Source organism: Pantherophis guttatus, chromosome 5 (assembly GCF_059756535.1).
Source record: "Pantherophis guttatus breed Tessera chromosome 5, ASM5975653v1, whole genome shotgun sequence".
Lineage (NCBI taxonomy): Eukaryota > Metazoa > Chordata > Lepidosauria > Squamata > Colubridae > Pantherophis > Pantherophis guttatus.
Genome location: NC_142067.1, coordinates 4299338 through 4315182, shown reverse-complemented (window position 1 = coordinate 4315182; position 15845 = coordinate 4299338). Strand labels below are relative to the sequence as shown.

At 47.4% G+C, this 15845-nt stretch overlaps 1 protein-coding gene across 2 annotated transcripts in view; it reads left to right on the top strand.

Moving 5' to 3' along the window:
* EMSY (EMSY transcriptional repressor, BRCA2 interacting) overlaps positions 1 to 15845 on the top strand; it is a 54576-nt gene that overhangs the window by 28149 nt on the left and 10582 nt on the right. For both annotated transcript variants that reach the window (XM_060685560.2, XM_060685561.2), the window contains exons 11-19: positions 2363 to 2536; positions 3955 to 3990; positions 6397 to 6533; positions 8170 to 8343; positions 8929 to 9127; positions 9998 to 10162; positions 12363 to 12518; positions 13501 to 13560; positions 14673 to 14827. In XM_060685560.2, coding sequence (XP_060541543.2) covers positions 2363 to 2536; positions 3955 to 3990; positions 6397 to 6533; positions 8170 to 8343; positions 8929 to 9127; positions 9998 to 10162; positions 12363 to 12518; positions 13501 to 13560; positions 14673 to 14827 — 1256 coding nt within the window. The remainder of the gene's footprint in view (positions 1 to 2362; positions 2537 to 3954; positions 3991 to 6396; positions 6534 to 8169; positions 8344 to 8928; positions 9128 to 9997; positions 10163 to 12362; positions 12519 to 13500; positions 13561 to 14672; positions 14828 to 15845) is intronic.

The following is a 15845-nucleotide window of genomic DNA, read 5'->3' as shown; positions in this document are numbered from 1 at the left end:
ATGGCAGTTGCCAAGTGCCCAGATTTGATCAGAATATGTCCATGGGGATGCTGCAATGGTTATGAGTGCATGGCCAACTTCAGTGCCATTGTATATTTTGAACGGTCACTAAATGAGTGACTGTAAGTTCAGGACTGCCTGTAGCCTGGGATGTTTGCAACCTCTTTTCAGAGACTGAAAATAGGAGCCTTTTTGGAAATGAATATACAAAGCTCTAACTTAACGTCTCCTGGTGATTGGCCCAAAGTCACCCAGCTGGCTTTCATGCCTAAGGCGGGACTAGAACTCACCGTCTCCTGGTGATTGGCCCAAAGTCACCCAGCCAGATTTCATGCCTAAGCGGAACTAGAACTCACCGTCTCCTGGTGATTGGCCCAAAGTTACCCAGTCGGCTTTCATGCCTAAAGTGGGACTAGAACTCACCATCTCCTGGTGATTGGCCCAAAGTCACCCACCTGGCTTTCGTGGCTAAGGCGGGACTAGAACTCACCGTCTCCTGGTGATTGGCCCAAAGTCACCCAGCTGGCTTTCATGCCTAAGGCGGGACTAGAACTCACCGTCTCCTGGTGATTGGCCCAAAGTCACCCAGCCAGATTTCATGCCTAAGGCGGGACTAGAACTTACCGTCTCCTGGTGATTGGCCCAAAGTCCCCCAGCCAGATGTCATGCCTAAGGCGGGACTAGAAGTCACCGTCCCTTGGTGATTGACCCAAAGTCCCCCAGCCAGATGTCATGCCTAAGGTGGGACTAGAACTCACCGTCTCCTGGTGATTGGTCCAGAGTCACCCAGCCGGCCTTCATGCCTAAGGCGGAACTAGAACTCACCGTCTCCTGGTGATTGGCCCAAAGTCCCCCAGCCAGATTTCATGCCTAAGGCGGGACCTGAACTCACCGTCTCCTGGTGATTGGCCCAAAGTCCCCCAGCCAGATTTCATGCCTAAGGCGGGACTAGAACTCACCGTCTCCTGGTGATTGGCCCAAAGTCACCCAGCCAGATTTCATGCCTAAGCGGAACTAGAACTCACCGTCTCCTGGTGATTGGCCCAAAGTTACCCAGTCGGCTTTCATGCCTAAAGTGGGACTAGAACTCACCATCTCCTGGTGATTGGCCCAAAGTCACCCACCTGGCTTTCGTGGCTAAGGCGGGACTAGAACTCACCGTCTCCTGGTGATTGGCCCAAAGTCACCCAGCTGGCTTTCATGCCTAAGGCGGGACTAGAACTCACCGTCTCCTGGTGATTGGCCCAAAGTCACCCAGCCAGATTTCATGCCTAAGGCGGGACTAGAACTTACCGTCTCCTGGTGATTGGCCCAAAGTCCCCCAGCCAGATGTCATGCCTAAGGCGGGACTAGAAGTCACCGTCCCTTGGTGATTGACCCAAAGTCCCCCAGCCAGATGTCATGCCTAAGGTGGGACTAGAACTCACCGTCTCCTGGTGATTGGTCCAGAGTCACCCAGCCGGCCTTCATGCCTAAGGCGGAACTAGAACTCACCGTCTCCTGGTGATTGGCCCAAAGTCCCCCAGCCAGATTTCATGCCTAAGGCGGGACCTGAACTCACCGTCTCCTGGTGATTGGCCCAAAGTCCCCCAGCCAGATTTCATGCCTAAGGCGGGACTAGAACTCACCGTCTCCTGGTGATTGGCCCAAAGTCCCCCAGCCAGATTTCATGCCTAAGGCGGGACCTGAACTCACCGTCTCCTGGTGATTGGCCCAAAGTCCCCCAGCCAGATTTCATGCCTAAGGCGGGACTAGAACTCACCGTCTCCTGGTGATTGGCCCAAAGTCCCCCAGCCAGATTTCATGCCTAAGGCGGGACTAGAACTCACCGTCTCCTGGTGATTGGCCCAAAGTCCCCCAGCCAGATTTCATGCCTAAGGTGGGACTAGAATTTACCATCTCCTGGTGATTGGCCCAAAGTCCCCCAGCCAGATTTCATGCCTAAAGTGGGACTAGAACTCACCATCTCCTGGTGATTGGCCCAAAGTCCCCCAGCCGGATTTCATACCTAAGGCGGGACTAGAACTCACCCCTCTCCCAGTAACTAGAGTGGTGCCTTAACCACTGGATCAAACTGGAAAATTATGAAAGTTGTCTTCTGCAGCCCACGCCTGACGAAAAACCTGCCACCTCTCCATAGTTGCGACTAGCTGAGGAATTCTGGGAGTTGAAGTCCCCAAGTCTTAAAGTTGCCAAGTCGTGAGTTCCCCTGGGCTGCCTGAATTGCTTAGGTTGGAAAAGAAAACACATCATTTGCAAGTTTTAGCCACTCCCTTCTCCTCCTGGTCTTCCCACGTGACATGCAAATCAGACCATAAACGGATATCTTACTCTGTTGTTTTTTTTCCCCCCCTTAAACCAGGGACTCAAGCGACTTACACCCGTCCGACCGTGAGCCCTTCCATAGGGGCACGGATGACGGGTACGCCGGGTGCAGCCACCTACGTGAAAACCACGAGCGGTAGCATCATCACGGTGGTCCCCAAATCACTCGCCACACTGGGAGGCAAGATTATCAGCAGCAACCTTGTTTCTGGTAGGTAGTCCCATGTCACTGTTTAACTGGAAACCAATCAGGAAAAAAACCCTGAAATTGAATAGAATAGAGTAGGAGTAGGAGTAGGAATAAAAAATTTTATTGGCCAAGTGTGATTGGACACACTGTCAGGTTTCGAGGTGGTCTCAAATAAATTGCATTTCAAACAAAGTCTTTGAAGAAAAACTCCCATTTATTAAGCACAACATTCTAACTCCGACTCATTCGCAGCCAACACTGACTTCCAGACCCAAAACCCTCCCTTTCCGTTCCCCACTCCTCTGCACTCATTGGCCATCTTCCAAGTCACTCTACCCCAATCTACTGCTCCAGCTCAAAGGAATTTCCCCCCTCCCATCCCATCTCCTAGGGGATATTATCTCCAGGGAAAATAAGTAGGTGAAAAGTCAAACGTCCCTTTCCAGACGCCTCCGCTTCTCCTCCTTATGTCAGCACTAGAGTAAATGCAGCTTGAAGTGCTGACACACACAAGGAATTTGTCTTTAGAGCATGCACTCTCAGTGTACCAGTACCTCTGCTAAATCCTAAAGAATTGTCACATGACCATCAAACCACGCCCACAAAATAAGCCACGCCCACAGAACCGGTAGTAAAAAAATTTAGAACCCAGCCTTAATGTGCACCACGCACACCAAAAGGAGGCATGGGGTAAGTACAACATCGCGGGCTGTGTGTGATGAGCTGTGGCGCGATTTTTTTTTACTTTTAAAAGCATTTTTTTTACAACTTATTCAGCCGAATTGGGGAGGCAAATCAATAGAAAAAGCATAGCAATCAAAGTATTGAAGCGGGCAAGGGATGACGGATAGATGATTTTTCTTTTTTTTTAAGTTCTGCTTTGCTTTTCCTTCTTTCTTTCTTTTAAAGTGTAGCATTAAAATATCGAAGCGGGCTACAGACGATGGATGGACAATCCTTCTATTTGTTGTTCTGATTTGCTCTCCCTTTTCTCTCTCTCTTCTCCCCTTTTTTTTTCCTTTTAGGTGGATGACATGATTAGAAGTTAGGATAGACAGAAATAGTTTCTTAACAAAACGTGATATGATTAAAAACGATAGAAACAAGAGGAGGGGGAATATGAGCGTATGCCCTTCATAATAATAAAAGTAATAACAAGATACAACATGGAAGAATTGAATGATGATGGATTGTAATCTAATATAAATGTGTATTATTGCTAGAAATACATGAGTTTGTTGAATGTAATAATTATGATTTAATTTCATTGGTTCTATTTGTGTTAGAATGTGTGATACCAAGTTGCCACACTGTTCACGCATTGATTTGATATATTTTTTTATTAAAAAAAAAAAAAAAAGAAACTTCCCACCGTAAGTTTCCCGCATAAATGACCCTGTCTGTAAATTAACCTATTTTATTTTCACTTTTCTTTTAAGGTAACTCCTTGATGAAGACTTATTTTCAGCAAAAAGGTACTCAACTGTGCTCTAAAACGGGGGTCTCCAATATTAGCAACTTTACGACTTGTGAACTTCAACTCCCAGAATTCCTCAGCCAGCGAAACTTCGCTGGCTGAGGAATTCTGGGAGTTGAAGTCCACAAGTCGTAAAGTTGCTAATATTGGAGACCCCCTGCTCTAATTAAACCATTTGTCTGATTTCTTTCCGAGAGTCTTGGGGCATTTCACCTCCTTGGTACAGGTGATCCTTGATCTTACAGCACCTCGTTTAGTGACCGTCCAAAGTGGCCACGGCGGCGAGAAGCAACTTGTAACCGTTTCTACGACCGTTGTAGAACGGTCCCCACAGTCGCGTGATCAAAATTCAAACGCTTGGCTTACTGATCCCTACTTATGACGGTCGTAGAGCCCCGGGGAGGGGGGGGATGTCACGTGATCCCCTTTGGAGGCCTCCTGACAAGCAAAAGTGTCAACGGAGACGCCCGATTCATTTAACAACCGCGTTACTAATTGAGACAAGCGCAGTGATTCGCTTAACAGCGCATGTGGCAAGGAAGGTCGTAAAACAGGGCAAAATTCCCCGTTAACAAAGGTTTCACTTAGCCACACAAAGTTTGGGCTCACTGGTGGTTGTAAGGCGAGAACTACCTGTACTATTACGTATTACATTTATTGGCTGCCCTTCTTACCCCAATGTAATTATGGTTTACAGTATTAAAAAGATGGAATTTTACAACCCCTAGACATAGTAGGAACGAAATAGTAAAAAGATAAATACACAAGACCAATAGCACTTAGACTTATCGGTATATACAGCTTCACAGTGCTTTTGCAGCTCTCTGTAAGCTGTTTACAAAGTCAGCCTGTTGCCCCCAACAATCTGGATCCTCGTTTTACTGACCTCGGAAGGACAGAAGGCTGAGTCAACTTTGAGCCTGTCAGGATCGAACTCCTGGCAGTGGGCAGTTAGCCTGCAATACTGCATTCTAACTACTGTGCCACCGTGGCTCCCTTCCTTTCTTCCCTCTTTCTTTCTTTCTTTCTTTCTTTCTTTCTTTCTTTCTTTCTCTCTCTCTCTCCCTCTCTCTCTCTCTCTCTCTCTTCCTCCCTCCCTCCCTCCCTCCCTCCCTCTCTCTCTAAGTGATTTACAATGTCAGCCTGTTGCCCCCAACAATCTGGATCCTCGTTTTACTGACCTCGGACAGACAGAAGGCTGAGTCAACCTTGAGCCAGTCAGGATCGAACTCCTGGCAGTGGGCAGTTAGCCTGCAATATTGCATTCTAACTACTGTGCCACTGAGGGAGAAGTGGAAGAGGAAGGAGAAAGAGAAAGGAAGGGAAGGAAGGAGGAAGGGGGAAAAAAGAGGATGAAGGCAAAAGAGGGAAAAGAAAAGGGAAGGAGGAAGGGGAAGAGAGAGGAAGACGAAGTGGAAGAGGAAGGAGAAGGGGAAAGGGAAGGAAGAAAGGAAGGAAGAAATAGCAATAATACTTAGACTTATATACCACTTCATAGTCCTTTCCAGCCCTCTCTAAGTGGTTTACAGAGCCAGCATATTTGCCCCCAAAAATCTGGGTCCTCGTTTTACCGACCTCTGAAGGACGGAAGGCTGAGTCCACCTTGAGCCGGTCAGGATCGAACCCCTGGCAGTGGACAGAGTTAGCCTGCAATACTGTACTCTTAACCACTGCGCCACCAGGGCTTCTACACAGCCACGTTTTCTAGGGCGAAAGCAAGGGGGTCCTTAGGCAGTTTGGATCTCCCCCTTGCACTGGATGGGGAAGGGGTTCTGGGGGAGGGGTGTCTCATTGATGGGTTTCCCCATCCCCACATTAAGGAAAGAAAACGGTGTAGTCCAGGTATTCATCTGTGATTGCCCCTCTACAGGCGGTTCTCGACTTACGGCCATTCTTTTAAGGGACCCTTCGAAGTTACAACTGCACTAAACGAAGTGACTTGCCACCAGTTTTCACACTCAACGACTGTCGCAGCACCCCCACAGTCACGTAATCCAAATTCAGATACTTGATAATTGATTCGTATTTACGACGGTCGCAGTGCCCCCCCCCCGGTCGCCTGATTCCCTTGGGCAACCTTCCGACGAGCCAAAAATCAAATGGGGGGGGGAAATCCGGATTCGCTTAACAACCGTGTCGCTAACTCAACTGCCCCGCCGATTCGCTTAACGGTGGCAAGACAGGTTGTTAAAAAAAAAACGGGGCAAAATTCACTCCGCAACCGTCTTTGTCAGGATTCCGAGCAATGCTCCCGACTAGTTCGACTAGTTCGCTTAGCAACGGAAATTTAGGGCTCCCGTTACGGTCGTAAGTCGAGGGCTCCCTGTCATGTGCCCGGGACGAAACCGTGAGGCGTGGCTCCTCCTTCAAATCCGTGGCCTTTGCTGTTTTCCTTCCTCTCAAGGAACCACCACCAAGATCACCACGATCCCGGTGACGTCGAAGCCCAACGTTATCGTCGTGCAGAAAACGGCGGGAAAAGGCACCACCATTCAAGGACTTCCGGGCAAAAATGTGGTCACGACGTTGCTGAATGCGGGGGTAAGTCCACATCCATCCGAAAACAGCAACACCAACATCTGGTGGCCCCTCAAAGGACCTTGTGTGTTCAGGGGGGATCTTCATTGGCCTTGTTTACAGCAGTGGCCAAAATTTATTTATTTATTTATTTATTTTATTTTTATTGAATTTATATCTCGCCCATCTCCCCGAAGGGACTCAGGGCGGTGAACAGCCGAAAATTAAAATAACATACAATATAAAAGTTAAGATAACTAAAAATAAATTAATCGGCCTCCCAATTTAAAACCCCAAGCTATACAATTAAAAAACTAACCCATAAAACCTATTCAGGCCAGGCCGGCTTGCTGAAATAAAAACGTCTTCAGGGCCTTACGGAAAGTGCGGAGGTCCGGGATCAGTCGTATTCCGGGAGGCAGCTCGTTCCAGAGGGCGGGAGCCCCCACAGAGAAGGCTCTCCCGTTGGGGGCCGCCAGCCGACATTGCTTGACCAACGGCACCCCGAGGAGGCCCTCTCTGTGAGAGCGTATTGGCCGGTGGGAGGTTATCGGTAGCAGAAGGTGGTCTTGTAAATACCCTGGCCCTAAGCCATGGAGCGCTTTAATTGTGGAAACCTTTTGGGAAAAGTGTATTTTTGAGGTTTGATAGCTAATAACACCACTTTTTTCAAGATAATTCTATTCCACTGCTGGAATTGCCTGGGAATAGCCCAGATCTTAACCCAATTGAAAATCTATGGAGCCCACTAAAGAAACTGGTTAAGCAGAAGCCACCCAGCAATCAAACCCAGTTAATAGAAGCCATCATTCCATCTTGGTTTCACATTAGAACAGCTGCAGAACCCAAAGACTTGGTTCACTCCATGGGAAGACGTTGTAAGGCCATCATTCATGCTAAAGGTTACCCAACTAAGGATTAACTGACATGGGGATCATTTTTGCATATGTCGTTTTTTTCTATGGTGATAATTTCTGTATCTCGTTTTTTCTATGGTGATAATTTTTGTATCTCATTTCTATGGTGATAATTTTTGTATCTCATTTCTATGGTGATAATTTTTGTATCTCTCATTTTTTCTATGGTGATAATCAAAACGGAGGTTTCAGAGGCTGAAAAAAGAATCAGAAAAGAAGCTTCAAAAAAGAAGCCTCCAAACAGAGCTTCAGAGGCTTTTTTTTCTGAAGCTCTGTTTCGGAGGCTTTGAGAAGCAGGGAAAAGTTTTTTCTGAAACAGAGTTTCAGAAGTTTCAGAGGCAGAAAAAAAATCAAGGCACAGAGCTCACAGCCGAGGAACCTGTTGCTAAAATTCATCTCTGAGAACAGCTGATTGGGGCTATTCCGGGAGGCCGATTCACCCGCCAATCAGCTTTTTTCTTATTTTCCTCCCCAGAAACTAAGGTGCCTCTTATACTCCGAAAAATACGGTAAATTATTAATGTATCTTAAATAGAAAACTATCTTCAGACCAATTTTTATTCCAAAAGCATTTTATTAAAATAAATTTGATAAAAGTAAAAATAAATCCAATTTACATTTTTTTAAAAAATCTGTTTTTTAAAAATTTTTTAAAACAAATAACGTCGATTTTTATCCACCCTGATTCCCTGGAGTTTTGCAGAACAAACCATAGGACATTTAATTGTTGCTGTCATTTCCAGGGAGAGAAAACAATCCAAGCTGTTCCAGCTGGTGCCAAACCAGCCATCATCACTGCCACCCGGCCCATTACGAAAATGATCGTCACGCAGCCGAAAGGAATTGGCTCCGGTGTCCAGCCGGCGACCAAAATTATCCCCACCAAAATTGTATACGGACAGCAAGGGAAAACTCAGGTAAACCTGTTATTTATTATTAGTCCGTGGATGAGAAAAGAGGTCAACATCAAGGGTGGGCCATTAATTTTCCCAAGGGGGTCGCATGAAAAATATGAAGAACGGTGCTGTGGCCCGTCAGCAGACAGCAGAGCTGGCAGGAGATTCGGACAGTGAGGAGGTTGGGGAGGAACCTGGGTCAGTCCTGGAGTCTCGGGAAGGCTCTGATGAGGGCTCTGCGTCAGAGGCAGAGAGGGGGCCAGGGCCGTCTGACAGTTATCAGCTGCCTTCAGAGTCAGACATCAGCGAGGCAGACAAACAGCTGGAACCTGTTCCCAGTGTGCGCATGTGCAGAGCTGCCAGACGAAGGGAACCGCTAAAGAACAAGGGTCGACTTGGGAGTAAGGCCATAGGTGGACGATGAATGGCCCCTCCCAGAGAGATTGGTGGCAAACCCCTGTTGTAAGCAGGGAACTGCTAATGGAGCACAGCTTCTGGTGGCCATTTCTTCCCCCATCCTACTTTCCCGCCCCCCTCACTGGCTGTGGGAAAGATGTCCTTGTGGGTCCTGATCCCAGAAGGCAGAACATTTTGCTTCCCTTGTAGGTCCTCATCAAACCCAAGCCGGTGACCTTCCAGGCCACGGTGGTCAGCGAGCAGGCGAGGCAGCTGGTGACGGAGACCCTCCAACAGGCCTCTCGCGTGGTGGAAACCAGCAACGCTTTCCTTCCAGAGGTGAAGGAAGAACCCCTGGTGTACACCGACAGCAGTTCCTCTTCGGTAGAGTCCATCCAAAGTTCCCAAGGTGAACGGCGTAGAGATTTGACTCGGGGAATCTACTGGGGTTGGTATTTGCTGGAGAAGTCCTTTTAGGTCTCCTCGGAGCATTTGTGAAAGTCCTACCCCGAGGATCTCCAAGCTTGGCCATTTTTAAGACTTGTGGACTTCAACTCCCAGAATTCTCACGGTCGGCTGAGGAATTCTGGGAGTCGAAGTCCACAAGTCTTAAAATGGCTGCGCTGACTCTAAAATATACTCTAGCTCGGGGTGCCAAACTTGATTTCATTGAGTTTGACCTCGGAACCAGGGTGAGCGTGGTCAGCTCAACATCACTCGTGGGGGGGACGGCGAGCTGTCTGCTAGCGAAAACAGGCTCCCGAGCTCCCCGAACAATAGAACAGAATAGAAAGAGAAAGAGGAGAACGGAAGAATAGACTGGAATAGAAGAGGAGAGGAGAGGAGAGGAGGAGAAGAGAAGAGAAAAGAGAAGGGGAGAGGGAGAGGGAGAGGGAGAGGAGAGGAGGAGAAGAGAAGAGAGGAGAAGAGAAGAGAAGAGAGAAGAGAAGAGGGAGAAGAGAAGAGAGGAGAAGAGGAGAGGGAGAGGAGAAGAGGAGAGGAGAGAGGAGAGGAGAGGAGAGGAGAGGAGAGAAGAGATGGAATGGAATGGAATGGAATGGAATGGAGTGAGAAGACGAGCAGGGCAGAACAGAACAGAATCTCTGCTGGACTAGCATCCTTGATAACAAATTTGGCTTCCTCCCATGTCCATATGTTAACATGAAGCATGGCCAGCCATAAGTATAACTGGAGGACATGGCTGTGGAGACACCATAAAGGACCTTCTCGTGAAGAGAGAAGTCGACTTAGGTTGATCCATCTCTTCCTTTTGTCTCAGATTCCCAGCCCGTGGTCCACGTCATTGCTTCCCGGAGCCAAGATTGGTCAGAACACGAAATCTCTGTGGATTCCAGCCCCACCATCATCTATCAAGATGTCTCTGGCGAAGCTCAGTCGGCGACGTCGACCATTAAAGCCTTGTTGGAGCTCCAGCAGACGACAGGTGAATATCTGCAAAAAACACTCAAGTTTCCCCCCAGTTGTCTTGCGGAAACTCTTTGGAATTTGTGTTATTTCTAAGAGCCGGAAGTTTTCAGGCGGACCTGGTTGGATTCGCAATGCCACTTCCCATTATTTTCTTGTTAGGATTTCTGGCGAGCCAGTGAGCTTCAATGTTAAACTCTAGAAGGTTGGGCAGATGCCTTCAAGTTAACCAGTTGCATGAGAACAATGGCAGGACAAGGAGATATCTCCAACCTTCCACTTTTGGGTAACCTACTGGGTTTCCCCCAAAATAAGACTGGGTCTATATTAATTTTTGCTCCAAAAGACGCATTATAGTTTATTTTCCGGTTAGGTCTTATTTTGGAGGAAATATAGGAGCGTGGATAGCTCAGCAGACTAATGCATTGTAATTTAACTCCAGCTGTCTGCAATTAGTAAGTTTGAATCTCCCCAGGCTCAAGGTCGACTCAGCCTTCCATCCTTTCTAAGGTAGGTAAATTGAGGACCCAGTTTGTGGGGGCAATAAGCTGGCTTTGTAAAAAATATACAAAAGTATGAAGGCTATTGCTTAACGCATTGTAAGCTGCCCTGAGTCTCCGGAGAAGGGCGGCATATAAATCCAATTAATGCATATTCTTTCTAGCCAGGTTTTACCTACGTAAGCTAAGATGTTCTACAGCCCTGGTTCTGTGAAATCTCATTCACAGAACCAGGGCTGTAGAACATCTTAGCTTACGTAGGTAAAACCTGGCTAGAAAGAATATGCACATAAAAGCCTACGAAAAAGAAAAAGACATATATATATGGGTGTGGCAGGGGAAGGATACTGCAAAATCCCCATTCCCTCCCCACTCCTGGGGGAAGGATATTGTAAAATCTCCACTCCCACCCCACTCTGATACCAGCCAGAGGTGGTATTTGCCGGTTCTCCGAACTACTCAAAATTTCCGCTACCGGTTCTCCAGAACCTGTCAGAACCTGCTGGATTTCACCCCTGGGGTAGGGCTTATATTATGAGCATCCTGAAAAATCACGCTAAGGCTTATTTTCCAGTCGGGTCTTATTTTCGGGGAAACAGGGTAGAAGCATCAAGTTGGCCACTAGAAACCCAAGACTGGACTAAGAGGATCTACAACAGGGCTAGTCTTATATTCCCGGTGCCCCAAACTTATCAGGGAATCATCCGATGGGTTTTCTGAACTGATCGTTGGCCGCCCAGTTGGGTTATTTTTATTTATTTATTTTATTTTTCCATTTATATACCGCCCTTCTCCCTGAGGACTCAGGGCGGTGCACAGCCAGAATTAAAAACATGAAATACAAATATTAAAAACAATTAAAATCTATATAAATTTGGCCCAAAATTTAAAAAACCACAAACCAATTAAACATTTAAAAATTTTAAAAAATTTCTTCTTAAGCCAGCCCGGCTTGCTGGAAAAAGTGGGTTTTAAGGGCACGGCGGAAGGCACCGAGGTCTTGGATTCTCCTTATCTCTGGGGGGAGCTGATTCCAGAGGGTAGGTGCCCCCACAGAGAAGGCCCTCCCCCTGGGGGTCACCAGCCTGCATTGATTGGCTGATGGCACCCCGAGGAGGCCCTCTCTGTGGGAGCGCGCGGGACGATGGGAGGTCATCGGTAGCAGCAGGCGGTCTCGAAGATAGCTAGGCCCGATGCCATGGAGCGCTTTAAAGGTGATAACCAACACCTTGAAGCGCACCCGGAAGACCACCGGGAGCCAGTGCAGCTCGCGCAGGAGCGGTGTTACATGGGAGCGCCATGCTGCTCCCATCACTACCCGCGCTGCTGCGTTCTGGACCAGCTGGAGCCTCCGGGTGCCCCTCAAGGGGAGCCCCATGTAGAGAGCATTGCAGTAGTCAAGGCGAGAGGTGACGAGGGCGTGAGTGACTGTGCACAGGGTTGGAGGACTTCTTCCAGCCTGGTGATTTGAAGAATCCTTGAAACAAAATAAGACAGGCGTGTCCTTAGGGTGTGGTGTTCCCCCCCCCAAAAAAAACCTCCAAGACGGCGGATCACAACAGTACAATCTGCACGCGGCCCGTGTTTTAGATGGCGTCGTGGCCGCCATCTTGACTTTGTGGAACATACCTTGGGGACAACTCCTGTAGACAATCAAACAATACCCCCACCTCCACCCCCAGGCCTGTTACTTCACCGCCTTCGTTTTTGCCCCAACAGTCAAAGAGAAGTTGGAAACGAAGCCTCGGCAGGCCACCATCGACCTCAGCCAAATGGCCGTCCCGATCCAGATGACCCAGGAGAAGCAGCATTCTCCCGAAAGTCCATCAATTGCCGTGGTTGAGTCAGAGCTTGTGGCAGAATACATCACCACTGGTGAGTCCCTGCAGGAGACGGGCGCGCGAGAAGACCCCCTCCCCCCACCCCCCCGGCCAGGTGGTTTTCAAGTGGTCTGTCTGCATGCAAAGAGGAAAGAAGGAGATCTACTCACCTGGATCTATTTACCATTTGGCACCCGGTATCAGAATTTCAGAGGTTTGAGACGGGGTTGAGAAGGCGTTCCAAACAGAATAAAGGTTTCTGAAGGTCCCCTTTGCCATTTTAAGGACAGATAGATATTTTTTTTTTCCTATTTGATCTGCTGTCAGATCCAAAGGTTTTTGACTAGCAGACCGACTACCAAACCGTCAGAAGGCGGTCTGATAGCACCTTCCTTAAAGAAAATAAACTGTATGGAAAATAATGTGGAGGTGTACCATAAATATGGTGGTACATTTCACTCTAAGTCCGGTTTTTCATATATCTCTTAGCAAACTTTGAGAGTATTACAGAATTGGTGATTTTTTTTTATGATTGATAGATAGATAGATAGATAGATAGATAGATAGATAGATAGATAGGGGGAGGAAGAGCGAGAGAAAGAGGGAGAGAGAGAAAGAGAGAAAAAGGGGGAGAGAGAGAAAGGGAGCTGAGAGAGAAAGACAGGGGGAGGAAGAGAGAGAGAAAAAGGGAGAGAGAGAGAAAGGGAGCCGAGAGAGAAAGAGAGGGGGGAGGAAGAGGGAGAGAGAGGGAGAGGGAGAAAGAGAGAAAAAGGGAGAGAGAGAGAAAGGGAGCCGAGAGAGAAAGAGAGGGGGGAGGAAGAGGGAGAGGGAGGGAGAGGGAGAAAGAGAGAAAAAGGGAGAGAGAGAGAAAGGGAGCCGAGAGAGAAAGAGAGGGGGGGGAAGAGAGAGAGAGAGAGTGTCCCTGAGTCAGGTTGCAGTGCTCTCCAGCCCAGAAGGACACCTGGTTTGGAAATAGCTGCTGGTGAGCTGCACCACTTGCTTCCTCTCTTAATTCTAATCCTTTTGTCAATCTGCAGACTCTGGAAGGCTTCACTGTGTTCCTTCGCATTCAGAGGAGTATCTTCAGAACCACATTGGTTAGATATTTTATTGTTATGGTACAGGCAAGAAGGACTAAGAGAGGATGGGGGGGTTGGGTTGGATTGAGTTAGGCTGGACTGGGTTGGGTTGAGTGAAGTTGGGTTGGGTTGAGATAAGTTGTTGGGTTGGATTGAATTGGGTTGGGTTGGGTTAGTTGAGTTAAATTGGCTTGGCTTGGCTTAAATCAGGTTGAGTTGGGCTGGTTGAGTTACCTTGGCTTGGCTTGGCTTGAATTGGTTGGGATTGAGTTGGATAGGATTGGGTTGGATTTAATTAGGTTGGGTTGAGTTGGATTGGGTTGGGTTAGATTGAATTAGGTTGGGTTGAGTTGGGTTGGGTTGAGTTGAGTTGGCTTGGCTTGAATTGGTTTGGTTTGGTTGAGTTGGGCTGGGTTGTTTTGGATTGAATTGGGTTGAGTTACATTGGCTTGGCAGGGGTTGGGTTGGTTGAGTTGGGTTGAGTTGGATTGGGTTGGGTTGGGTTGGCAAGGCAAAAATGCTGATACTGGCAACTCTGGGAGGCAGACTCACTCATGCATTGTCTGAAGGACCTCAGTGACAGTATTGTCTGTTGCTCCTAACAGTTGCTACTGTCATTTGGGAGAACTTTATGATAGAGGAGACCAGAAAGTTGCAATCACTTTTCGCCTCTCTTTGCCAAGATGGGTAACATGGCTTGAAATTGGCCCAGAACTATAAGAGAGCCAGGTTAATGTCCCTTAATCACGACATCAAAGCTGCTCTCATAAAGAATTTTATACCGTCTTACTTCTGTAATAAGGCTAACCCTGTTGGCAGATGCAATCAGAGGCACTTCAGATGGTTTTCTGTCCCATCCCCTTCCTTTCTTTTATTATTCCCTCTCTTGAACATCTGTTGCATGCCTCTTCATGCAGGTATCTACTTAGCAATGTTTCTCAACCTTGATCGCTTGAACATGGATGGACTTCATCTCCCAGAATGCTGTCTCTCACCATGCTGTCTGGGGAATTCTGGGAGTTGAAGTCCTCCCATCTTCAAGCGATCAAGGTTGAGAAACTCTGCTTGATGGTGTTCCTTAAATGAGTGACCTCTGAGTGCCTTCCATTCTCTTCTCCTTCTTCTTCCAGTGAGCCACCGGTCCCAGTCCCACCAGCCATCCTCCGAGCCCCACCGGACATTGCTTCAACACGTGGCCCAATCCCAGACAGCGACGCAAACCTCGGTCGTGGTGAAATCCATCCCCACCTCTTCTGCCGGCGCCATCACGCACATCATGCAGCAGGTGGGCATGAAGGTTGACAGACTTGCCGGCAGAATAGAATAGAATAGAATAGAATAGAATAGAATAGAATAGAATAGAATAGAATAGAATAGGAACAGGAACAGGAACAGGAACAGGAACAGGAACAGGAACAGGAACTAATTCTTTATTGGCCAAGTGTGATTGGACACACAAGGAATTTGTCTTTGGTGCATACGCTCTCAGTGTACATAAAAGAAAAGAGACATTCGTCAAGAATCATAAGGTACAACACTTAATGATAGTCATAGGGAAACAGTCAATATAAATCTTAAGGATACCAGCAACAAGGTTACAGTCATACAGTCATAAGTGAGAGGAGATGGGTGATAGGAAGGATGAGAAGATTAATAGTAGTGCAGACTTGGTAATTAGTTTGACAGTGTTGAGGGAATTATTTGTTTAGCAGAGTGATGGCGTTCGGGAAAAAACTCCTTGTGTCTAGTTGTTCTGGTGTGCAGTGCTCTATAGCGTAGTTTTGAGGGCAGGAGTCAAAACAGTTTATGTCTAGGATGTGAGGGGTCTGTAGATATTTTCACAGCCCTCTTTTTGACTCGTGCAGTATACAGGTCCTCCATGGAAGGTAGGTTTTTTCTGCAATTCTAATTATCCTCCGAAGTCTGTGTCTGTCTTGTTGGGTTGCAGAACCAAACCAGACAGTTATGGAGGTGCAGATGACAGACTCAATAATTCCTCTGTCGAACTGGATCAGCAGCTCTGAGACACTTGTGTACAAGTGTCTGGGGCATTACCGTGTGGGGTTGATTTTTTCCTTGCAGGCATTTCATTACCAAACTAAGTGATATCATCAGTGCTAGAAGGAGATGGGGGTTTGCTCTCTTCATTACCAAACTAAGTAACATCACCAGAGCTAGAAGGGACTGGGGTTTAATCCTCTATAAGCAAGCTACCTGCATATAAACCAAAGACTTAGACTTAACTTTAATGTCACTGTGAATGTACACTAATTGACGTACATTAAAATGAAATGTTGTTGCAT